Source organism: Sus scrofa, chromosome 7 (assembly GCF_054392235.1).
Source record: "Sus scrofa isolate SSC_HxYL_T2T_F1_AM1 chromosome 7, Sscrofa_HxYL_maternal_Yorkshire_Landrace_v2.0, whole genome shotgun sequence".
Classification (NCBI taxonomy): domain Eukaryota; kingdom Metazoa; phylum Chordata; class Mammalia; order Artiodactyla; family Suidae; genus Sus; species Sus scrofa.
The window spans coordinates 91388998-91415313 of record NC_139389.1 but is presented as its reverse complement, the minus strand read 5'-3'; the positions used below and the strand labels follow the sequence as shown (position 1 = coordinate 91415313).

Below are 26316 nucleotides of genomic sequence, written 5' to 3'. Positions count from 1 at the left end.
CTGTGGCTCTGGCGTAGACCAGCGGCTATAGCTCTGATTCGACCCCTAGCCTGGGAACCTCCGTATGCTGCAGGAGTGGCCCTAGAAAAGGCAAAAAGACAAAAAGACGAATAAAAAAAAAAAAAAAAAAGATAATCATCAAACCACAAGAAAAAAGAACAAAAGAAGAAAAAGACCTACAAAAACAAATCCAAAACAATTAAGAAAATGGCAACAAATGCATATCTATATATAATTACCTTAAATGTAAATGGCTTAAGTGCTCCAAGCAAAATGTGTAGACAAGCTGAATGGATATAAAAACACCCATATAATACTATCTATAACAGACCCACTTCAGATATAGGGACACATAAAGACTGAAAGTGAGGGGATGGAAGAAAATATTCCATGCAAATGGAAACAAAGTTAGAATAGCAATACTCATTTCAGACAAAATAGACTTTAAAATAAAGGCTATTGCAAGAGACAAAGAAGGACACTACCTAATGATCAAGGAATCAATCCAAGAAGAAGATATAACAAGTATAAATACATATGCACCTAACAAAGGAGAACCACAACATATAAGGTAACTGCTAACAGCCATAAAAGGAGAAATCAAGAGTAATAAAATAGTAGTGAGGGACTGTAACACCTCACTTAGTCAATGGACAGAAAGAGAAGCAATAAATACAGGCTCTGCATAACAAATGAGATCTGACAGACTTAATAGATTATAGAACATGCTATCTGAAAGCAGCAGAATACACATTCTTCTCAAGTGCATACAGAACTTTCTCCAAGATAGATCACATTTTAAGCCCCAAATCAAGCTTCAGTAAATTTAAGAAAACTGAAATCATACCATGCATTCTTTTCTGACCACAACATATGAGCTTAGAAATCAAATACAAGAAAAAACTGTAAAAAACACAAACATGTGGAGGATAAATGATACGATTCTAAAGAACTAATAGACTACTGAAGAAATCAAAGAGAAAATAAAGAAATACCTAGAGACAAATGAAAATAAAAACATGACGATCAAAAACCTATTGGAAGAGTTCACACTGTGGCTCAGTGGAAACAATTCTGACTAGTGTCCATGAAGATGAAGGTTCGGTCCCTGGCCTCGTGGAGTGGGTTAATGATCAGCATTGCTGTGAGCTGTGGCATAGGCCAGCAGCTGTAGCTCTGATTAGACCCCTAGCCTGGGAACCTCCATATGCTGCAGGAGTGGCCCTAGAAAAGGCAAAAAGACAAAAAAAAAAAAAAAAAAAAAAAAAAAACCACAAAAAAACAAACCACCTATCCGTCTGAAACTATTCCAGAAAATTCCAAAGGAACACTCCCAAGCTCATTCTATGAGGCCACCATCAGCTTGATCCCCAAACCAGTCAAAGATACCATGAAAAAAGGAAATTATAGGCCAACATTACTGATGAACACAGACACAAAAATCCTCAACAAAATACTGGCAAACTGAATCCAAAGATACATTAAAAGTATCATATTCCATGATCAAGTGGGAATTATCCCAGGAACAAAGGATTTTTCAATATATGTAAATCAATCTATGTTATACACCACATCAACAAACTAAAGAATAAAAACCATATGGTCATTTCAATAGATGTTGAAAAAGCTTTTGACAAAATTCACCACCCATTTATGTCAAAAACTCAGCAGAAAGTGGGCAAAGAGGGAACCTACCTCAGTATAATAAAGGCCATATATGACAAAACCACAGCTAACATCATTCTCCATGGTGAAAAGGTGAAAGGACTTCCTCTAAGATCAGGAACAAGACAAGGATGTTGCCACTTTTACTCAACAAAGTTTTGGAAGCCCTGGCCCTGGCAATCAGAGAAAAAAATAAAGAAAAGAAATCCAAACTGAAAGGGAGTAAGTTAAACTGTCACTGTTTGCAGAAGACAGAACTATACATAGAAAATTCTAAAAATGCTACCAGAAAACTACTAGAGCTAATTAATGAATTCAGTAAAGTTGCAGGATATAAAATGAATATACAAACATCTAATGCATTCCTATAGCTGAACAATGAAGGATCATAAAGATAAATTAAGGGGAAAAAAACATTTACCATCACATCAAAAAGAATACAATATCTAGGAATAAACCCACCTAAAGAGGCGAAAGACCTGTACTTTGAAAACTGTTAAGACACTGACAAAGAAAATTGAAGATGACACAAACAAATGGAAAGATATACCATGCTCTTGGATTGGAAGAATCAGTATTGTCAAAATGACTGTACTCCCCAAGGCAATCTACAGATTCAGTGCAATTCCTATAAAATTACCAATGGCATTTTTCACAGAACTAGAAAAAAAAATTCTAAAATTTGTATGGAAACGCAAAAGACCCTGAATATCCAAAGCAATCCCGAGAAAGAAAAATAGCTGGAGGAATCAGGCTCCCTGATTTCAGCCTATACTACAAAGCTACAGTAATTAAACCAGTATGGTACTGACACAAAAACAGAAATATTTATCAGTGGAACAGGATAGACAGCCCAGAGATAAATTGATGCACATACGGTTAATTAATCTACGACAAAGGAGGCAAGACTATACAATGGAGAAAAGACAGTCTCTCCAATGAGTGGTTCTGGAAAAACTGGACAGCTAACTGTAAAAGAATGAAATTAGAACATTCTCTTACACCATATTCAAAAATAAACTCAAAATGTATTAAAGAACTAAATATAAGGCCATATACTATAAAACTTAGAGAAAAAGATAGAACACTCTGACCTAAATTGCAGCAATATCTTTTTTTGATCCACCTTCTAGAATAATGAAAATAAAAACAAAAATAAACAAATGAGAGACCTAACTAAACGTAAATGCTTGGGCTCAGCAAAGAGTTGCATTAAAAAGAAACAAACAAAAAGCAAAAAAACACATGGAATGGGAGAAAATCTTTGCAAATGAGGCAATTGAAAAGGGATTAATCTCCAAGACATACAAACATCTCCTACAGCTTTATATTAAAAAACCAAACAACCCAATTAAAAAATGGTCTGGGAGTTCCCGTTGTGGCGCAGTGGTTAACGAATCCAACTAGGAACCATGAGGTTGCGGGTTCGGTCCCTGCCCTTGCTCAGTGGGTTAACGATCCGGCGTTGCCGTGAGCTGTGGTGTAGGTTGCAGACGCGGCTCGGATCCTGCGTTGCTGTGCCTCTGGCGTAGGCCGGGGGCTACAGCTCCGATTCAACCCCTAGGCTGGGAACCTCCATATGCCGTGGGAGCGGCCCAAGAAATAGCAACAACAACAACAACAAAAGACAAAAAGACAAAAGACAAAAAAAAAAAAAAAAGGTCTGAAATCTAAATGGACATTTCTCCAAAGACAAACAGGTGACCAAAAAGCACATGAAAAGATGCTCAACATCATTAAGGATTAGAGAAATGCAAATCAAAACTACAGTGAGGGATCACCTCATACCAGTCAGGATAGGCATCATCAAAAGTCTGCAAACCATAAATGCTGGAGAGGATGTGGAGAAAAGGGAACCCTCCTACACTGTTGACTGGAATATAAATTGGTGCAACCACTATGAAGAACAGTATGGAGGTTCCTTAAAAAATTAAATATACAACACCAGGAGTTCCCATCATGGCTCAGTGGTTAATGAATTCGACTAGGAACCTTGAGGTTGCGGGTTCAATCCCTGGCCTCACTCAATGGGTTAAGGATCCGGCATTACCCTGAGCTGTGGTGTAGGTCGCAGATGCAGCTCGGATCCCATGCTGCTGTGGCTCTGGCGTAGGCCGGTGGCTATAGCTCCGATTCAACCCCTAGCCTGGGAACCTCCATATGTGGTGGGTTAGGCCCTAGAAAAGACAAAAACAAAAAACAAACAAACAAAAAATATACACACACACACACACACACAACCATCATATGATCCAGCAATCTTACACCTAGGCATATGTCTGGATAAAATTATAATTCAAAAAGAAACATGTACCCCAATCTTCACTGAAGCACAATTTACAATAGCCAAGACATGGAAGTAACCTGAATGTCCATTAACAATGGAATGGATAAGGAAGATGTACAATGGATTACTTATTACTCAGCCATAAAATAGAACAAAACAATGATAGACCTAGAAATTATCATGCTAAGTGAAGTCAGGCAGAGAAAGATAATTATCATGTGAGATCACTAATATGTGGAATCTCATAAAAAACGATACAAAAGAACTTATTCACAAAACAGACACAAACTCAAAGATTTCATAAGCAAACTTATGGTTACCAAAGCGAAAATGTTTGGGGGGGAGGGATAAATTAGGAGGTTGAAATTAACACATACATACTACTACATATAAAATAGCTAAGTAACAAGGACCTACAGTATAGCACAGGGAAATATATTCAACACTTTGTAATAACTTATGTGGGAAAAGAATCTGAAAAGTAATGCCTATGTATAACTGATTCACTTTCCTGTACACTTGAAATTAACAAAACATTGTGAGTCAAATATACTCCAATAAAAAATTTTTTAAAAGTATATAACATCTAAAGAATGACTATTTAGGCAGAAGAGAAAATTATTGTCTGAAGCACCTCATTAGGTGGACTCTGTAGAAAACGTCAGGACATTAAGAATTAATTAATTTGGACAGGGCTGAATATTAAAAAATCAAATCTTAGTTCTATACTGACCCAATATTCATAGCAATTTTTTTTTAAGGGCTGCACCTAAGGCACATCGAAGTTCCCAGGCTAGGCTACAGATGCCAGCCTACACTACAGCCACAGCAACACCCGGATCTGAACCAAGTTTTCGACCTACACCACAGCTTGCAGCATTGCCTGATCCTTAATTCACTGAGGGAGGCCAGGGATTGAACCTGCATCTTCGTGGATATTAGGCAGGTTTTTAACCTGCTGAACCACAATGGGAATTCCTCATACTATTTCTTAATGTTATGTCAGTTTCATAAATAAGAACTGAATTACTAGTTATTTAGAAAATTAAATTTGATGGCTAGAGAAAATATACCACAGCAGAAGTTGAAATTTTGTTCCAAAACACTTAGGATTATTTAAACATACCTATGTTTTTCTTCAAAATACAGAAGTTGTATTCTTTTTTTTTTTTTGGTCTTTTTTTTTGCTATTTCTTGGGCTGCTCCCACGGCATATGGAGGTTCCCAGGCTAGGGGTCTAATCGGAGCTGTAGCCACTGGCCTACGCCAGAGGCACAGCAACGCGGGATCCGAGCCGCGTCTGCAGCCTACACCACAGTTCACGGCAACGCCGGATCGTTAACCCACTGAGCAAGGGCAGGGACCGAACCCGCAACCTCATGGTTCCTAGTCGGATTCGTTAACCACTGCGCCACAACGGGAACTCCAGAAGTTGTATTCTTTTTCCTTATAAGTTCTCTTCCTAAAATAAACATTTTTTAAAAGTAGGTAATGATTAGCTATGGCAAAAGAAAACACAATCCTATATTAAGAATGCTTCAAAAGTAATTCTCTAATATTTCTTTTTTGCTTCTAATTTCCCGAAGAAATTAATAATAATTGCATATAACACATAGTTTTAATAGGCAAAAATGTTTTTCTGTTACCTTCAAGCTTTTCCAGTATATGGAAAGTAGGAAACAGTATACCAAATATCAGCATGTAGCATTTGAATGAATTCATTTGCATCAAAATGAATTCATACACATAGAAGAAAATCTGAAAGGGCAGACACAGTGGGTCCCCTCTAGGTAGATGACATTATAGGTATTAAATTTTCTTCTTTTTCTTACTATATTTTCAGAAACAAGTATGAACTACGTTTCCAATTTAAAAAAGGAACTTAAAGGGAAAGAACACTGTATCTCACACGATTCTTAATCATTTAAGATAAAAGCAGAAGAGGAGTTCCTGTTGTGGCTCGGCGGAAAAGAATCTGATCAGTATTCATAAGGACACAGGTTCAATCCCTGGCCTTGCTCAGTGGGTTAAGGATCAGGTGTTGCTATGAGCTTCGGTGCAGGCTGCAGACGTGGCTCGGATCCTATGTTGCTGTGCTGTGGTGTAGGCCAGAAGCTACAGCTCTGATTTGACCTCTAGCCTGAGAACCTCCATCTGCCATGGGTATGGCCCTAAAAAGACAAAAAAAAAAAAAGATAAAAGCAGAAGAGAAACACAAAACACCAATTCCAAAATTTATGTATTTTACAAATTACATGAAAAACACCCTAATTTTGAATGTTATAGATGGTTCTGATGTGAACTATAGAAACCATACAATAGAAAAACAAATGTAATCACTTTTAAGAATCAAATACATTTAACTAAGGTTTTATTTTGTTGTAGCACAAACATTTATAAAGCAATTTTATAAAACAAAAAAGCAAGAGAAAAAACTGGATATTTTGACTCCAGAACTACTCATTTTTAGCTGCTATGCTATCATAAAATAGCTTTGGATTACTAAATTACTTCTTCACACAATGTATACCAAAGATGCCACGCCCTTACATTTTTATTCCTAAGAATTAAATGTCTACTACTGGTAGACCAGGTAAATGCTAACACTGAGGAAGTGACAGAGAACACAGACTCTGTCCTCATAAAGCTATCAGTCTAGCTGAGAAGACAGATGAAATCAATTACAAAACACTAGGCAGTGTTAAAAACAGGGTTGACAGATGATATCACTTATATATGGAATCTAATATATGGCACAAATGAACCTTTCCACAGAAAAGAAAATCATGGACTTGGAGAAGAGACTTGTGGTTGCCAAGGGGGAAGGGGAGGGAGTGGGATGGATTGGGAGCTTGGGGTTAATAGATGCAGACTATTGCCTTTGGAATGGATTAGCAATGAGATCCTGCTATGTAGCACTGGGAATTATGTCTAGTCACTTATGCTGGAGCAGGATAATGTAAGAAAAAAGAATGTGAACATGTATGTGTAACTGGGTCACCAGGCTGTACAGTAGAAAAAAAAAATAATGTATTGGGGAAGAGGAAAAAAAAAAAAAAAAAAAAACAGGGTTGAAATTAGATGTGTAGCAGAGACCTTGAACAGCTGAAGAGGTTTCAGAGAAGGCTTCACAGAGACACAGTGTTTAAGCTGAGACCTGAATGCTAAGAAACTGATAAATGAGTGAACTCTGGGAAAAGAGTGTTTAGGCAAACAACATTTGCAGAGGAAGTATAGTGTTTTCCAGAAACTGAAACAAGTTCATTCTAGCTGGATCACTGCGAGGGGAGGAGAGGAGGTGGTTTTGTCGAGAGACTGTAAATCATACTGTTTATAGACTTGCTCCCGAATCTTTAAGGAGTGACAATGTAAAACCTGAGCCCTACAGACTATTCTGGAAAAGCATGTATGGAGAACAGGTTTTAGGGATGCAAGACCAATGCAAAGAGACCACTCAGGAGGCTCCTGGAATAATGTAGACTAAGACAATGGCAAAAGAAGTGGAGAGATGTGGAACGATGAGAGAAATTTAGGGAGTTGCACCAACAGGATTAGATGAGTGATGTGGAGATGATTCAAAGATGACTCACAGGTTTGTGGTTTGATAATTGCTGATATTAGGAATATTCAATGAGAATGGAAACCTAGGACTCAGACAGAACACTTTTTTACCCCTAGATGGTGGTGGGGGTGGTGGTTGGGGGGGTGGGGCAGGTTTAGTGGACGGGAGTGGAGGTAGAGAATGAGGTCAATTCCGGATATACTTTACTTAGAATGTCCACAAGGTATCTCAATGGATGTTTCCAGTAGGCAATCAGATATATAATTTATGAGCTATGAGTTAGGTTTAGGGCAAGATACATATTTGAGAATGATAAAGTCCAGTGTTTTCTCAACTTAAAATAAAAAAATCCATGCCTATTTGATCAGTCAAAAAATGGCCTCCCTTCCACTCAAAATGTGAGACCAATTAATGTGGGTGGTAAAGGACACCACAGGAATAAACAATGTTTTTTAGAGAAATGAGAAAAGAACTTAAGGCAGATCCTTGAAGAACACCAACGTCTAAGGGACAACAGAGGAACCTTCAAAAGAAGAGACTGTAAAGTGAATTGGTTTCTCCCCTTCACTGGTTTCTTGTCATAGATTCTAAGAGAAAGGAATCTGGATGGTTAAGGAGAAAAGATAAGCCTCTTCTAAATCTTTTCTAAGCTTAAGAACCAGCCTTAAAGAAAGGTATTAATCTGCATTTCTCCTGCTGCTGTTGAGGATAAGCTACAGTTGTATACAGAGAAACTAGAGAGTACCCTGTAGTGCAAGTAGGAAGGTGAAGTAGGTCCTCATTCACACATTCAACCGATTTAGACACAGGTCTAATGAAGTTTTTAAATGTTTCTTTCTCCCCTCCCCCCAACTTTCTTTTTCAAATAAAAGTAGAAAAATAAACGGTTGTTAACCCAACTCCTGACTTCTGGAAAGTGAGGTCTAATTCCAATCCAGGCTCCATGTTGCAAGTATGGTTGATAAATACAATAGAGTAATTCCAGAAGCAAGTAATTCTGGTAATTCAGTGTATCCCAGGACTCCCAGGACAATTTTTTCTTACCCTAAAAAATACTGTGGATCAACTCTTCTTAGCGTTTGTGTAAATCCATACTGTCACAACAGTCTTGGCCAGGTCCAGGATGTTAAAAAAAAAAAAAAAGAAAGAAAAAGAAGAAAGAAATCCTGGTTTAAATCTGAATGAACATACAGAATACTGTAATAAAGCACAAAACCTAAACACTGGTTCAAGTGTATTTGGGGGCTGACTCCTTATCTAGACTCATGGCATCTCCCAACAGAAAACTTCATAGTTCAGAAAACAGTAATTCCATCTATCAAAGAATATATAACAAGCACTGCTATGAAAAATACTGGCAGCTGTGAGGCTGCCCTTTCACAGAACTACTGGTACACAGTAAATTTTTGTGTTTTATGATTAATTACAGTCTATAAGAGAAAATACTGGGGTATATACTATGTTTTACTTATAATTGTACTTAATTTTTACTGAAGTTTGATTTTAGCATTTACTGTTAAGTCAATGATCTGACCCAGAAAAAGTTATGATGACTATGATAGTCTAAATATTATTTTAAGTACAATATTGGAAAATTGTACTCAGTATACTGGGTATATGATATATAGTATTTACACTTCGTTATACTTGGTGTTGTTACTGAATCAATCAAACTACATTACAAATTAGAACCATAAAGTTGTTTAAGGATGAACTTTTTATGTCTATATGCCTGTTATAGAATAAGAGGAGGAATAATGTGTCATAAAGTTCTACGACAATTTTCATAGCTAGAAGAATCAAAAATCAAGGGAGAAAGAATAACATAGGAGTAAATACCTACCAACAAATGTCTAGCAATACTATTTTCATCTGAGATAATCCAGAAAATAAGTCTGTATTGAAAGATAAGAAGTAGTGCATCCAAATAGATCACTCCAGTTGAGTCAGCTCCTTGTGATTCTTTTTTTTTCTTTAAATCAACAAAGGCAATTGACATTACCATTTTGTTCTTAAATAGGAAGAAAATAACTGGGGATGACTATCAAAATATTAAATTTTGTTTTTTTTTTTAAAACTCCTTGACTAACTTAAGTAACTAAATAAACACGGGGGGGGCACACCCGTAGCACATGGAAGTTCCCGGGCTAGGGCTTGAATTGGAGCTATAGAGATATAGCTGCTGCCCTACGCCACAGCCACAGCCACACCAGGTCTGAGCCATGTCTGTGACCTACACTGCAGCTTGCGGCAACACTGGATCCTTCAACCCACTGGATAAGGCCAGGGATTGAATCTGCATCCTCATGTATATTAGTCAGGTTCTTAACCTGCTGAGCCACGAAGGGAACTCCTAAATAAACATTTAAATATGATTTCTATTGTCAGCATTTAATAACTAATAGTCATTATTCAAATTAGTTATCCATTGATATTATTTATACCAACAACTTGCCAAATATAGAAATGCTCTAAATTTGAGAAATTTACTCTTTCAAAATCCAAATATATAGCTGTGAATCCACGCAACCATTTTTAAGGTTAGGACGTGACCAAGTAGGTTTAGGGGCATTAGGATTTAATTCCTCAGCAGCCCTTAGAGTTCAGTGTTGATATTAATGATTCCTCAAAGTGGATACAGATGTTTAAATCCAAATTCTGACACCTCAGGATTCATGTAAATAATCTGTGTCAATTACCTTTGAAATTACTGCTGAAAGATTAGTTTTAAAAACCATCTGATAATGCCTGCTTCGTTTAACTCTGAATACTCATTATAAAACCCATTTACTTTATCTCTACTAGAAGCAAATTACTTGATTATAACTCTCTACCACTTCAATATTCTACTTGTCCCTAGACTTGCAAAGTCAGAAAGTTGAGGACTGACAACTGAAGAAGGTAGAAGAGATAAAAACGCATAGAGACCTTGGGTAGTCCTTCAGTAATCCTGCTTAGCAGCACAGCGACAAATGAGCATGACAGCAATTGCTGTAATCTAGGTCATTAACAACAGCCAAAATGCTTTGTAAACACTTTCTTTGGCTCTTTCTGGAGATCAACACTGTTCTGAATAGCATGAAATGGGTTTAATAGCAACGGAAGAGATCAAAAATATTTACTTATCCAACATCTTTTATCCAAGAATCTTAAAATCACCTAATACTAATCATAACTCGGTAACTGAGAGAGGTAGGTACTAAGGTAAACTGCAAAGGCCATGAACAGAAATTGGGAGTGTGTGCCACTGAATATTTGTGAGCTAAAGACTACCGACTTACTTAGCTCCCAGTAGGTAAAAATGAAGTGTTATCTACCCCCCTTTAACAGACCCAAACATAGGCACAAGAACTCAGCCTTGGAGTTCCCATCATGGCTCAGTGGTTAATGAATCTGGCTAGGAGCCATGACGTTTCGGGATTGATCCTTGGCCTCAATCAGTGGGTTAAGGATCTGGCATTGCCGTGAGCTGTGGTGTAGGTCGTAGACACAGCTCGGATCCCATGTTGCTGTGGCTGTGGCCATGGCCGGCAGCTGTAGCTTTGATTACCTCCTAGCCTGGGAACCTCTGTATGCCATGGGTGCAGCCCTAGAAAAGACAAAACAAACAAACAAACAAAAAAAACCCCTCAGCCTTAGCAGGGTAATACCTTTTCTTACTATGTTTCATTTTACTTTTACTTAAGTTTGATTTATAGAAGTTTGCTCTTTAGAGGATACTCTTTAGTCAATGATCTTAGCCAGAAAAAATTATAGTGTATTAGAATTTTAGATATTACATTATTTTAAATATTAGATTAAAAGTTCATAGTACCCCATATGCCAATTATTTGTTATCTTTCCATTTGAAGTAGAGGGTTTGTATTATGTTATACATACCATCTCCCTTGTGACAAGGAACTAAATCCGTAAGATGGATACAATCTGTGTATGTGTGTAAAGTTAATGAACCCCTAAAAGGATCGAACTGCTGTCCTTAGCCTCATTAGCACCATGCACCATCTGCATGAACTGATTTAAACTGTTAGATAAGAGAGTGATAACTAAAGGAATAGGAACAAAGAAAGATTATATTTCATCACTTAAGGTTTCACAGAGATGACATAAGTTTACAATTCAAATTCCCACCTCCTGTAAAAACAACTTCTTAAATAACTTTCAAAAACCACAAATGCAGTAATCTGAAATTATTCTACAAAACTTTAGAGAATATTCAACTACTACAATCAATGTTCACTGTGAGGAATACATAGCTATATAAAATACAGCTACACAAAAACAGAAGTCAGTGAAAAATAACATTTTTTAAAGCAAGAAAGATGCTTGTTTGGGATTCACATCAGTAGTGGCTAATTGGGCAAATGCTAAAAATTTACATTAAAGTGCTTGAAGAATTACTGCACAGAAATTAAATTACTAAAAATCTTTGCTCAGATGCTTTTCAGGCTTATTAAAGATGAGATGACATATGAACCGCCAATAGTGGTCTTTAAACCCCAACCACTTTCAAGATAACACATACAGCTGTTAAGACATTCCGTGAGTTCATTGATACTACAAATGGTATTAAAAAAAAAAAAAAAGACCTCATACAATCTGCTGGCATTTCATACCAACCTTTGGAGGAGGTAGTAATATAAAGTGTTGGAATTTAAAATACAAGGTCAGCACTAAGTGTAAACATTTCTAAAGCAGTGTATGTAATTCTTTAAACATGTAGTGAAAAAAAATCAGAATTCATATAGAATCAGAATTTTAAAAAGCAAAAATAGAAATATTTAGTGAATTTACTCAAATGAAGAAACTTAAATGATACAGAACTGAAAATATTAGAAATCTATATACAATAAAAAGTGAATATAAATTAGCCAACTCCATGGACACTTCCAGTTAAGCATTCATACAAATACATATTCATCTTTTTCTTACATATAGGAGTAACACATACATACATGACATGATGATTCTGGCAAAAAAAAAGTCAGAGATATTAAAAATATTCTCAGGTTTTAAGAATGGTGTGAAATAAGTTTTAACAATAATATTCTCCATGAATGGAAACCCCTGATTTAATTCCATGATTTTATCATGCCAGAAGCATGGTTACTTTTAGTTTTCTTAAACAGTTATTGGTATCATACACATTGGCTTATTAATAATTAAGGCATTTTGCATACACAGTATCTCAGTGTGAACAAAAAACTTTTAGTACTGATTATTTGCTATGATGCTTTAAACTTTCAAAGTCTTTTCAACATAAGAAAATAGTAGCTGCACACATTTAAATGTTTTCTTATAAAACACAATCTTAAAAAAAAAGCAATGATGATTGGTCTTTGTGATTCCTAGTAATAAGTCCTGTCTTATTTTTCCATAGTATAAATTATATTCTTATGCAAGATTGCATTAAGACCTAGTAGTTCTTAAACAATGTTACCAAATAATCATATAAATCCCAAATGCAGTAAAGGTGAATAATCTTCATAGTGCACTTTCACCTCATTGAAGTTGAAGCTGCTCCTTTTGGATATTTTCCACTTCAATGTGAAGTAGATTGTTAGCATTTCATTAGTGGTTTCATTGTGTGGCTTTTAAAAGAAAAAAATGGTTTTGATTTCTTCCACAGTTCACAGTTCTCAGATGAAGCATTTTTGGGGAATGTCCAGGGATGTTTTGAATGACCAAATGCTATTTAGTAGATGAAGGTTCTCAATGCAACTGTAATAAATAAGCATCTACATCCTTAGAGAATAAAACAAAAACATTTCATTAGCCAGTACTGTAAATACATATACACACATATCATTTTCTTCTCCCTTTTGACTTGTCTTACTCAGTAACATTTTATCTAGATTTCTACAGCATACAGCATGTGCTCAATAAATGTTTGCTAAATGCTTAGTGGATATTTTATTTTCTGTGATCAAACAACTCTACTTTTATGGCTAAGCAAGATCATTACATCATTTACAGCAATTCCTTTAGTGCCATATAAACTCTAGATCAGCTTGATGATATATATAGTCTTTCTGATCTCTACCCTCAAAAAACTACAATGAGGCTTTAATATTGTAAAGAGGTTTCATCATAGCTTAAGGAACTTTATAGAACTTTTAATCACTCAATATTGTTTGCAATAATACAGTACTTAAGGTAGTAGTCACAATAAAGCTTTTCCCTTAAAAAAAATTACAACTGAAAGCAAATTTCTGGGAGTTCCTGTTGTGGCTCAGCAGGTTACAAACCCAACTAGTACCCATGAAGATTCGGGTTTGATCCCTTCCCTCACTCAGTGGGTTAAGGATCTGGAGTAGCCATGAGCTGTGGTGTAGGTTGCAGATGCAGCTTAGATCCCCAGTTGCGTTGTGTGGCATAGCACCAGCAGCTCTAATTCAATCTTAGCCTGGGAACTTCCCTGTGCCGCAGGAGTGGGCCGAGAAAAGCAAAAAGAAAGCAAATTTCAAAGGAAACAAATTTTCAGTTCTACCACTAAGAATACAAGACACTTCCAGAATAAGGTGATATACCATGTATTCTCCAAAACCTTTTATGATAGCAGTATGCCCCAAACAAGGGTGGAAATATTTCTTAATAATTTTTTTCTGCAATTTTAACTGCAATGTTTTCTGGAGTTTAAATATTAAAATCCAAACTAACAATGTACCTTTTCCTTTAAGAGATAAGCAAATCAACAAAGAACAATGTCAAATTCATACTGTGATTTGAACAATTTAACTTTCCCAAAAAAGCATGACATTAGCAAGAGCCAAGTAAAAATATTTCTTCGGGTTTGATCCCTGGCCTTGCTCAGGGGATTAAGGATCCGGCGTTGCCGTGAGCTGTGAGTGGTGCAGGTCACAGACACAGCTCGGATCCCGCCTTGTTGTAGCTATGGTATAGGCCGGCAGCTACAGCTCCTATTTGACCCTAGCCTAGGAACTTCCTCATATGCCGTGGTGAGGCCCTTAAAAAAAAAAAGACAAAAAAAAAAAATATATATAGATAGACAGATAGATAGGTTACCTTGGCTATATTACCAGTATATCCCGGAACCAAAGTAAGATGGTTTTCCTGTTCCCATAATCCACTTAATTGTTGTTTTAAAATCTGAATATTTCTAGGAAGAAAAAAAGAAGAAATGCAAATACAGTAGGATATGGACTTTGGTAGTAAATACACTTAGTGAAAACTGTTTTGAATTTTTCAAGTACTTATCAGGATAAAATTATACCATTTGAAGTCAAGCAATTTGTTAAAACAGTACATGTCAATCACAGAAATAACTTAGTTGTTAAGCTGGTAAGAAAATAACAAAGCATTTAGACAACTGGTTCTTGGGTGTGAAGTGGGAAAACTTTGAGAGCCTCCAAAGAAAATTATGGACTTTAAGGAAATTGTTGAGAGTTTTTTTTGGGTTTTTTTTGGTTTTTTTTGGTAGCTTCATGATAATCTGGCTCATTTGGTGGAAGATTCATACATTTTTCACATCAAGGCTAAACTAAAATTACGATTATAATTGAGTTTTTAGAACTGTAATCATCCACACTGAATTCTCATATTAATGGTTAGGTAGCCAAAGTACCCCGCAGGAGGCCTCCATTCTGGTTCCTCAATACTTATTTCACTCCAGGCCATTTCTTTTATTCTCTCACCCCTTTATGATAGACATGAGGGTTAAACCACTTCTGTGCTTCTGCTTCCTAAGAGAAAGGGCAGAATGCTGCCAGAACAATAGCTACAGGAGTTACAGAGTTATGGAATTCAACTTTCACATGGAATTTTTCACATATGACCAGTATTCCAATTTATTATTTCTCTGAAAATGAACAGAATAAGTCTTACACACTGATAATCATGGAATAAAATTTTCACCTAGCCTAATCAAGCTGCTTTCCTAAAAAAAATATTTAGTAGCATGAGTTTATCTTTAAATGTATACTCACCCATCATTTATAATTTCTGTCTTGGATGATAGTTCTGACCACCACCTTTTAATGACTGCTTGAAGCCAGTTTAAACCAACTATTACGTATCTGAAATGACATTTTGTTACAAAATTCAAGTGTTTTCATCAAAGAAGCCTTTACAAAAGATGAGATTATAACCCCCTCAAAAAACTCATACACACTGATCTTTCCCCTTTGAAAATTTATTTCACAAAATTGTATTTTATGTAATTTCATAGATGTTTTTGCTGTTGTTCTTTTTTTTTTTCCCTAGGGCCGCACCCACAGCATGTGAAGGTTCCCAGGCTAGAGATCCAATTGGAGCTACGCCACAGCCTCAGCAATGCGGGATCTGAGCCACTTCTGCAACCTACACCATAGTTCATGGCAACACTGGATCCTCAACCCACTGAGCAAGGCTAGGGATTGAACCCACATCCTCATGGACACTAGCCAGGTTCATTAACCACTGAGCCATGATGGGAACTCCTTTGTAATTGTTCTTTAGTCATTCTCATATGCTTTTCCTAAGTGGACTATAAGCCACTAGAAAACAGAAACTATGTATATGCTTCATTGAGCTCAATTTACCACTATGCATTCATGAGGCACCAAATCACGGATATTCAAAGAGAAAAATGAATTGGGATCAGCACTTACTCTTCAAATTTGCTCTTAAGTAGTGACTTTACTAGAGGCAACAAGTCTACACAGCAGCCAAGTGAGATATATTGTTTTTCTTCCTGTAAACTAAAATAAATACTGAGTTATAAAAATATGAACAGGTCATAATTTGTCCTTCTTTAATTTTTTTTTTCTGAAAAATATTCATTTTACCTATTGGTGAGCACAGGAAGGCAATCCACCACAACTCCAAGGTCTTCTATCCTGTGGGAACAAAACTGCTTAGAGGTCTTATTTTCTTTATTTCTCTATTTATGTATTTATTTAGGCCACACCTACAGCATGTGGAAGCTCCCAGGCCAGGGATCGAACCCACATGACAGCGGTGACAACACTGGATCCTTAACTCAACAAGCCCCGAGGGAACCCCCTTTTATTTATTTTTATATTATCATCTTCACACTTCTTTCTTTAAGGGCCACACCCATGGCGTGTGGAGGTTCCCAGGCTAGGGGTTGAATCAGAACCACAACTACTGGCCGACACCACAGCCACAGCAACACCAGATCCAAGCCGCATCTGCAACCTACACCATAGCTCATGGCAACACCAGATCCTTAACCCACTGAGGCCAGGGATTGAACCTGCGTCCTCCTGGATACTAGTCAGATTTGTTTCTTTGGCACCACACAAGAACTCCCCACACTGCTTTTGAGAAATTTACTCACTCAACAAATTATCGAAGTGGTTATGATGAGTCAGGTTTTAGGGATATAGCAGTGAACAAAGAAATAGGGCTTATATTTCAATGTGTGTGAGTAATGGGGGGCAGGAATAGGAGAGGGCAGGGACGGACAATAAACAAATAAAATATTTAAAAGCATGATGTTAAGTGCTATAGAGAAAAAAACAGGAAAGAGGGGTAGAGAGTAAGAAATATGTATTTTTAAATAAGGTAGTCAAGGAAAGCCTCACCAAGATAACATTTGAGGAGACTTGTTTACAGTTAGAAAGCTAATAGTTAAAAATTTCAATCAAATGGGATTTTTAAAAGGTTCGTTTTCCTATAATGGTATCTCTTTAATTGAATCTAGGGAATATATAAGAATCTTAGAGAAGGTAACAGCTTTGTTCAGTGTGATAAAACAGATGGTTTTCTGTATTTTGGTTACTTTTATACTAGAGATAAATATAATTTAAACCATATTGTCACATCAAAGCTAAACACAGGAAGTTTAAATTTTTAGCCAGTATAGCATAAGAAAGAAGAGGTACTTCTAGGGAACACACCGGAAATTAATTTTACTGAACAAAACCATAAGGAGTAACTCACCTCACCAAATAAGCTACAAGTTCACTTATACTTCTCTTTCTCCAAAAAGTTAAAGCTACATTCAATCTCAAATTCCTGCTGAACAAAACTTGGGCCATTGTTTCATGGTCCTGAGAAACCTGAAAGGCAGTAACCTAATTTGTTAAAAAGCACATTGAGATACGACATGAAACCATTTTTTTTCAATTAAATTATTCTAGTAGACATATTTTACATTTATGCAAAGGAAACTCCTTTTACTGGCTCACAAAAAAGAATATTGCAGTTAACCTAGTAAACACATATTCTGAATAAATTTAGGACCTGTTTTTTTTTTTTTACCAATACTTTTCCTTCTTTGCTACCATCGTCTTTTTAAACCTCAATAGTTCACAGATTAAGTTACTCTTCACTCACCTACAATCCTAGGATTTAATTTATAATGTGGATTTAAAGAAGGTAAACATATATGTTAGTATTACCAACTGAATACCAAGAGAAGGGAACCACAAAAACTCAGTTTTGTGGTAAGTATTTAAATTCATTGTTTCTATATAATTAAGATAATGCATTCTTTTTGTAAAAAGTCCAAGTAGCACAAAACCGTATAAAATAAAAAGTGAGTACTCTCTATTTACCCACAAAAACAACTAATATCACTCCCTGGAAATAATCACAGGTAACAGACTGAAAAGTATCTTTCAGACTGTTTTCTAAATAAAGACAAATTAGGTAGAAAAAAAATTTAAATACTGTAATATTTGTATTTTTGAAAATCCTGTTTTTTTCACTTATGATGAAGATTCTTCTGTGTCAAACCACAGATCCATCTCATTTTTAAAAAACAGATACATATCCTTCAATCTTTTTTTTTTTTTTTAAATCTTTTTAAGACCACATCCGTGGCATATGGAGGTTCCCAGGCTAGGGGTCGAATGAGAGCTGGAGCTGTCAGCCTACACCACAGCCACAGCAACGTGGGATCCGAGATGTGTCTCCAACCTACACCACAGCTCATGGCAATGTGAGATCCTTAACCCACTGAGCAAGGCCAGGGATCGAACCCATGTCCTCATGGATACTAGTTGGGTTCATTAACCACTAAGCCATGATGGGAACACCCCTCCAATCTCTATGTACCATAGATTTAGAATGATTCTGGTTTTTCCCTATTAAAACTGTGCACCAGGGGTTCCCGGGTGGCCCAGCAGGTTAAGGATCCAGCATTGGATCCTGCTGCGGCTTGGGTCACTGCCATGGCAGTGCATGGCTTTTGCATTCCCCAGGCACAGCCAAAAAACAAAACTGTGTATCAATGAATATCCTTATGTATATAATATGGGCACTTGTATAAAACCTTCTGTAGGATTAATTTTAGAAATGGAACAGCAAGATCCAATTTTTTTTCAATAACAAATACATATCCTTCAATCTTTTTTTTTTTTTTTTAAGGGCCTTTTTGTCTTCTTTTTAGGGCCACACCCATGGCATACAGAAGTTCCCAGATTAACATATAATATTCACATACCATAAAATTTACCCATTTAAAAGGTATAATGCAACAGTTTTTAGTACATTCACAGAGTTGTGCAAGCACCACAATAATGAATTTTAGAACTTTTCATCACTCCCAAAGAAAACTTGGAATCCATCCTCCCCTCTCTCCAATCCTGACAACCATTAACCTACTTTCTTTTTCTTTTCTTTTCTTTTTTTTTTTTTAATGCTTTTTAGGGTCACACCTGTAGCATATGGAAGTTCCCTGGCTAGGGGTTGATTCAGAGCTACAGCGGCCGGTCTACACCACAGCAAAGCAGGATCCTACTGGGAGATTCCTGCGCCATAGCAGGAACTCTGTCTTTCCCCCTTTTTAAATCTCTACTGGCCAACTTGCCATTCTGCATATTTATAACAGCTTGTCAATCATTTCATTCCATCGCAGGTAACTCTTTCTTAGAAAAATGGAATAAACTACTGATTCAAATTTAGTAAATCCAGAAAACTGTCTTCAGGAGTTACAATCTCTCAAATAGTCTGAAATTAACTGGCAGTGAATTATTTTGCTAGTAGAATATGGCAAAGGAAGAAGCCAATAACATAACAGAAATAAAGTTAAGCTTATACAAAATAACTTACCTCAGAAAAAAACCCACTATATTTTGATGATGGGCTTTCTGTCTGTGACGAACTAGAATCACTGGAGTTAACCGAATATGTTCGACTATCATGGCGTAATTTTTCAGGGAGGTGGCCTGCACAAGCCAGTTCATTTTCTTTATTTGCCATGTCACAGCCCCCACTTCTAGGGGACTGTTTTCTTCTGTAACAAGGGTTTGGAAAAGGATGATGAACTTTCTTTCTGCGATAGATCACCTTACGTAGTTTATCTGGGCTTTTCACAGCTTGACCAACTGTTCTGTAAAAAGAATTAATTTTCTTAAATGAAAAAAAGAAAAACACGTGAAAAGCTTTAAAAGTTTTTAAAGAGAAAGATTTAGTAGGCCACATTTTGTGATCACAATTCACTAAAATCAGAAGTAAGGGGAATAATCTTTTAAAAATCTTAACTCTTAGATTGAAGAGGAAAATAAAAGGCAAATTACAAACCATATGGAAAGCAATGAAAGGGATATTTTGTACCAAAAGAAAACAAACAGCCATAACAACTAGATGCTTTAAAAATATTACAGGGTATTCAGGGAATATGAAAGTTCTAACAATTTCTAGTCACTTATTCTTTTTCTAAGTGACATAATTATTGTTTAAGTTTGAATATTTTAATTTGAATTATTCAAGTTTGAATATATATTGTAATACATAATAAAAGATAACACTTATTTTGATTACGTTGAAGTATATTTAATTTTTTTTTTTTGTCTTCTTTTTAGGGCCACACTCATGGCATACAGAAGTTCCCAGGCTAGGGGTTAAATCAGAGCTGCAGGAGTTCCTGTCGTGGCGCAGTGGTTAACGAATCCGACTAGGAACCATGAGGTTGCGGGTTCGGTCCCTGCCCCTTGCTCAGTGGGTTAATGATCCGGCGTTGCCGTGAGCTGTGGTGTAGGTCGAAGATGCGGCTTGGATCCTGAGTTGCTGTGGCTCTGACGTAGGCTGGCAGCTACAGCTCCGATTGGACCCCTAGCCTGGGAAGCTCCATATGCCGCAGGAGCGGCCCAAGAAATGGCAAAAAAAACAACAACAACAACAACAAAAAACCAAAACAAAACAAAAAAACAGAGCTGCAGCTGCCAGTCTACACCACAGCCACAGCAACACTGGATCCAAGCCTTGTCTACTACCTATACCACAGCTCAAGGCAACACCTCATGAATAACTAGTCAAGTTTGTTACTACTGAGTCACAAAGGAAGTCCTTAATTTGTCTGAATAAGATAAAACATAATAAAGCACATCTCATAATTTAGTATAGTGGTTATCAAATGTTTTGGTCTCAGGATTCTTTGCACTCTTAAAAATTACTGGGGTCTTAAAAGAATTTTTTTATGTGGGCAATATCTGAATGAGAAACTAAAACTAAGAAAATTTATCAATTCATCAAAAATGATAAACTCATTATATATTAACAATATTAAAAGAAAACTTTAGGAGTTCCCATCGTGGCACAGAAGAAATGAATCTGACTAGGAACCATGAGGTTGTGGGTTTGATCCCTGGCCTCGCTCAGTGAGTTAAGGATCTGGTGTTGCCATGAGCTGTGGTGTAGGTTGCAGATGCAGCTTGGATCTGGCATTGCTGTGGCTCTGGTGTAGGCCAGTGGCAACAGCTCTGATTAGACCCCTAGCCTGGGAACCTCCATATACTGTGGGTGTGGTCCTAAAAAGACAAACAAACAAAAACTTTATTTTCTAAAACAAACAAAAAATACAGTGAGGCATTCCTGCTATGCTGCAGTGGGTTAAGAATCTGACTGCAGTGGCTAAGGTCACTGCAGAAATGCAGGATCGGTTCTCAGCTCGGCACAGTGGGATAAAGGATCTGGCACTGCTGTAGCGGCAGTGTAGGTCTAAGCTGCAGCTTGGATTCAATCCCTAGTCCAAGAACATCCACATGCCACAGGAATGGCCATTAAAAAAAAAAAATACGGTGAAGAGTTCCCATCGTGGCTCAGCAGTAACGAACCTGACTAGTATCCATGAGGAAGCAGGTTCTATCCCTGGCCTTGCTCTGTGAGTTAAAAGATCCGGTATTGCCGTGAGCTGTGGTATAGGTCACAGATGTCTCTTGGATCTGGTGTTGCTATGGCTGTGGTGTAGGCCAGTAGCTACAGCTACAATTTGACCTGTAGGCTGGGAACTTCCATGTGCTAAGGGTGCAGCCCCAAAAACATGAAGAAAAAGACAAAAAAACAAAAACAAAAAACAATGAGAAGAATGGCACTTGTGCAAAAATCTCTTAATATCTGGTGCAATTTTACATTTGTACAAAATCTCTAATACCTGGTTTAACAGAAGTCAGCTGGATTCTCATATCTGCTTCTGCATTCAAACTACTGAGATATTAAATATCATGCAGCCTCTGGAAAACCCTAATGTACACTTATAAAAGAGTGGAAATGAAGAAGGTGAATAAGGTCTTAATACTGTAAAGATAGTTTTGACCTCACAAACTCCCTGAAAGGGCTTCAGCGACCTCCAGATCCTCACATCACACTTTGAGAACCAGAGGTTTAGCAGAAAGGACCTTTAGAGTTTGGCAAATCTGAGAATAAATGCCATTTTAACAAACTTCTGGATAAGCGACCCTAAAGAAATCATAAATCCTTAGTTTTCCTCACCAACTATTTGGGGTAATGATACTGATCTATCTAATACTGATATGTTTATTAGCACAGTGCCTGGCACAAAGGAGCTGCTTGAAAATAAATTAATATTAGTATAATGAAAGAGAATATTTTTTCCCCTATTTTCATTCTTATCCAGCTTTTAATATTTGCTATTTCCCACAAACCCCCTTTTTATTTTGGCCATAGCCGCCTGCAGCAACCTGATGTAGGATTTCAGTTCCCAGAACAGAGACTGAACCTGGGCTGCAGCAGTGAAATCACCAAGTCCTAACCACTAGATCAGCAGGGAATTCCCACCCCAAACTTAAAAGAAGCTCTTACCTAGTTATGTAAGCAGCCAACTGTTTTGGAGATTTCTTAACCTGAAAAATAAACGTAGATAGTTGCATTATATTTATGTTCTTCAACAAGGCTATGTAAACTTTGTGACTGATATCAACAGGTATGAAATTCAACAGTTTAAAATTTCAGATTAAAGCTTTTACTGTTCTAATGCTGTACTCTGAATCATTAGTTACAACAACATTGTATGGAGGTATTTTTGACAATGCAGTACGTCCATCTTCCTAGTTTCCATGCTCCTAGTCACAGACTGTGTACTTACAGAGTGTTTATTAATAAGTACTTACAGATTGCTTATTAATAAGTGGGTTGAATTTACATGTATATATATATTTGGCTGCACCCGTGGCATGTGGAAGTTCCTAGAACAAGAATCAAACCTGTGCCACAGCAGTGACTCAAGCCACAGCAATGACAACACTGGATCCTTTAACCATCAGGCCATCAGGGAACTCCTAATATAGTTTTAAGAAATAATATCAGGGCTAATAAGCCTTGCAATGGTGAGCAAATAGCACCTATGCGATTCCTCTAAAATTAAACTAAAATATTCAAATTATACCATATCAAAACTGGTCAGTACACTGGCCAAAAAGTTTTTAGAGCTTTTGGAATATAAAGAGTTTTCAATTATTTCATAATTCTACTTAATTTTGGCAGCATTCAGCAGAACTGTTACCCTCCCATTGTTTAAATACTTTAGCCAAAACATGCATAGACTTAGTAGTTTAAACTGTCTGTGCCAAACTGAATTTCTCTGTCTTGCCAAAATTCCTATGTTGAAATACTAACTCCCAGAGTGATGGTGTTAGGAGGCAGGGCTTTGGGGAGGTGATTAATCACAAGGGAAACACTTCATGAATAGGATTAGTGTCATTTTAAAGAGAGCCCAGAGAATTCTCTTTCCCTTTCTACACTGTGAGGAAGTAGAGAGAAGTCAGCCATCTAAAAACCAGGAAGTGGGCTGTCACTGGATACCAACTCTGCTAGGGATCTTGGACTTCTTAGCCTCTGGAACTGGGAGAAATAAATTTCTGCTTTTATGAACCACCCAGTCTATGATATTCTGCTGTAGAAGCCTAAACAGACTGAGATACTGTCTTACTCACTCCTAGAAACCAGGGGACTTACCTCCTTCATGTTCTTATTAGTGAAATTAGAGATCCTTTTTCTAGGAAGATCAATGGAATGATCCTCAATATTATTACAAGAGTTGCATTTTTTAACATTGTGGGTTTCAGAGGCCATAATCTCTTAAATACCTAGACAAAAAATAAAAATAATAAATGGAAAATACAAAAAACCAAAAGACCCTGATCCCATTCTTAACACATATGCAAAAATATACCAGCCCTATGCTATGTGAAAAACAGGCTTAAGAGTAAAGCAGATAAGATTTAGACAAACCTCATTTTACTGCACTTCACAGTTATTGTGACTTTCTGTGTGCGTTTGTTTTTGTCTTTTTAGGGCTGTACCTGCGGCATATGGAGGTTCCCAGGCTAGGGGGTCTAACCAGGGCTGTAGCCTCCGGCCTATACCAAAGCCACAGCAACGCCAGACCTGAGCCTCGTCTTCAACCTACACCACAGCTCATGGCAACACCATATCCTTAACCCACTGAGCAAGGCCAGGGATGGAACCTGCAACCTTACGGTTCCTAGTTGGATTTGTTTCCAATGCACCATGACAGGAACTGCTTTAAAATTTTGGGGGGGGGGGCACTTTTTAAAATAAGTTGAAAGCTTGTGGCAACTTCGTGTTGATTAAGTCTGTTGGTACCATTTTCTCAACAGCATTTATTCACTTCATGTCTGTGTCACATTTTGGTCATTTTCACAATATTTCAAGCATTATTATATTTGTTTTGATAATTTATGGTCAGGGATCTTTGATGCTACTTTTTGTTTTCAAGCATTAGGAACTGTGTTCATATACAACATGGTGAACTTAATTGATATATGTTTATGTTCTGGCTGCTCCACTGACTGGCTATTTCCCATCTCTCACCCTCTCCTCAGGCCTTCCCAATCCCTAGGACACAACTACACTGAAATTAGGTTGATGAATAACCCTACAATGGCCTCCAAGTATTCAAGTGAAAAGAAGAGTTGTAAGTCTCTCCTTTCATTTATGTATTATTTTTCTTGGCTGCACCATGGCATGTGGGAATTCCTGGGCCAGAGGTCAAACATGCACCACAGCAGTGACAGTGTCAGATCCTTAACCCACTGAGCCATCAGGGAACTCCAGCAAGTCTCTCCTTTTAAATCAAAGTTAGAAATCAATAAGCTTAGTGAGGAAGGCATGTCAAAAGCTGAGAAGGCTAAAAGTGAGGCCTCTTGGACCAATTAGGCAAGTTGTGAATACAAAGGAAAAGTTCTTGAACACACAAATGGTAAAGGAAAATAGTCTTATTGTTAATATGGAGAAAGTTTTAGCAGTTTGGATAGAAGACCAAACCAATCAAAACATTCCCTTAAGCCAAAACCTATTTCAGAGCAAGACCCTAACTCCCTTTAATCCTATGAAGCCTGAGAGAGGTAAGAAAGCTGCAGAAGTAAAGTCTAAAGCTAGCAAAGGTTAATTCATGAAGTTTCAGGAAAGAAGCTGTTTCTGTAACATAAAAGTACAAGGTGAAGCAGCAAGAGCTAATGTAGAAGCTGCAATGAATTATCTAGAAGATATAGATAAGATCATTAGCGAAGGAGGCTACACTAAATGACAGTTTTCAGTGTAGATGAAACAGCCTTCTGTTGGAAGAAGATGCCATGTAGGACTTTCATAGCTAGAGAGGAGAGGTCAAGCCTGGCTTCAAAGCTGCAAAGGACAGGCTGAGTCTTATTAAAGGTTAAAGCAGCAGGAGACTGTAAGTTGAAGCCAATGGCCATTTACCATTCTAAAAATCCTTGGGCCCTTAAGAACTATGCTAAATCTACTCTACCTGTACTCTATAAATGGAATAACAAACCCTGGATAAAAGCACATCTGTTCACAACATGGTTTACTGAATATTTTAAGCCCACAGTTGAGACATACTGCTTAGAAAAAAAAGATTCCTTTCAAAATACCACTGCTCATCAACAATGCACCCAGAACTCTGATGGAGATATACAACGAAACTGTTATTTTCATGTTGCTGACACAGTATCTATTTTGCAGCCCATGGATCAAGGAGTAATTTCAACTTTCAAGTCTTATTACTTAAGAAATATATTTCATATGTCTCTATCAGAGTAAACTGGAAAACTTCTGGAATGGATTCACCACTCTAGATGCCATTACAAACATTTGTGATTCATGGAAAGAGGTCAAAATGTCAACATAAACAGGATTTTGGAAAAGTTGACTCTAATACTCATAGATGACTTTGAGGGGTTCAAGACCAATGGAGGAAGTAACTGTAGTGGAAACAGCAAGAGGACTGGAATGAGTAGTAGAACCAGAGGATGCGACTGAATTTCTGCAATTTCATGATAAGACTTCAATATATGAGGAGGTGCTTTTTCTGCTTGAGCAAAGAAAATAGATTCTTGAGACGGATTCTACTCCTGGTGAGGATGCTATGACTATTAGCTGAAAATCTGTTGAAATGACAACAAAGGATTTAGAATATTACAAAAACTTAGATGATAAAGCAGTGACAGGGTTTGTGAGGATTGTCTTCAATCTGGAAAGAAGTTCTGATGTGTGTAAAATGCTATCAAACAGCACTGCATGCTACAGCAAAATCGCTTGCAAAAGGAAGAGCCAATCAATGTGGCAAACTTCACTA

The 26316-nt window shown here is 37.0% G+C and overlaps 1 protein-coding gene across 4 annotated transcripts in view; it reads right to left on the bottom strand.

Annotated features, from left to right (window-relative positions):
• Positions 1 to 26316, bottom strand: part of KATNBL1 (katanin regulatory subunit B1 like 1) — a 94758-nt gene that overhangs the window by 22413 nt on the left and 46029 nt on the right. Inside the window, exons 2-10 of one of the 4 annotated variants that reach the window (XM_084966262.1) lie at positions 23673 to 23803; positions 22521 to 22561; positions 19533 to 19812; positions 17418 to 17551; positions 16298 to 16348; positions 16121 to 16210; positions 15458 to 15547; positions 14538 to 14631; positions 8559 to 8621 (exon numbers count right to left, since the gene is read on the bottom strand). In XM_084966262.1, the coding sequence (XP_084822388.1) occupies positions 8577 to 8621; positions 14538 to 14631; positions 15458 to 15547; positions 16121 to 16210; positions 16298 to 16348; positions 17418 to 17551; positions 19533 to 19812; positions 22521 to 22561; positions 23673 to 23789 (942 nt within the window). In that variant the 5' untranslated portion in view covers positions 23790 to 23803 and the 3' untranslated portion in view covers positions 8559 to 8576. Of the gene's footprint in view, positions 1 to 8558; positions 8622 to 11566; positions 13257 to 14537; positions 14632 to 15457; positions 15548 to 16120; positions 16211 to 16297; positions 16349 to 17417; positions 17552 to 19532; positions 19813 to 22520; positions 22562 to 23672; positions 23804 to 26316 lie in introns of those variants that run through there. The other 3 variants (XM_021098029.2, NM_001190181.2, XM_084966263.1) reach the window with 3 other exon arrangements.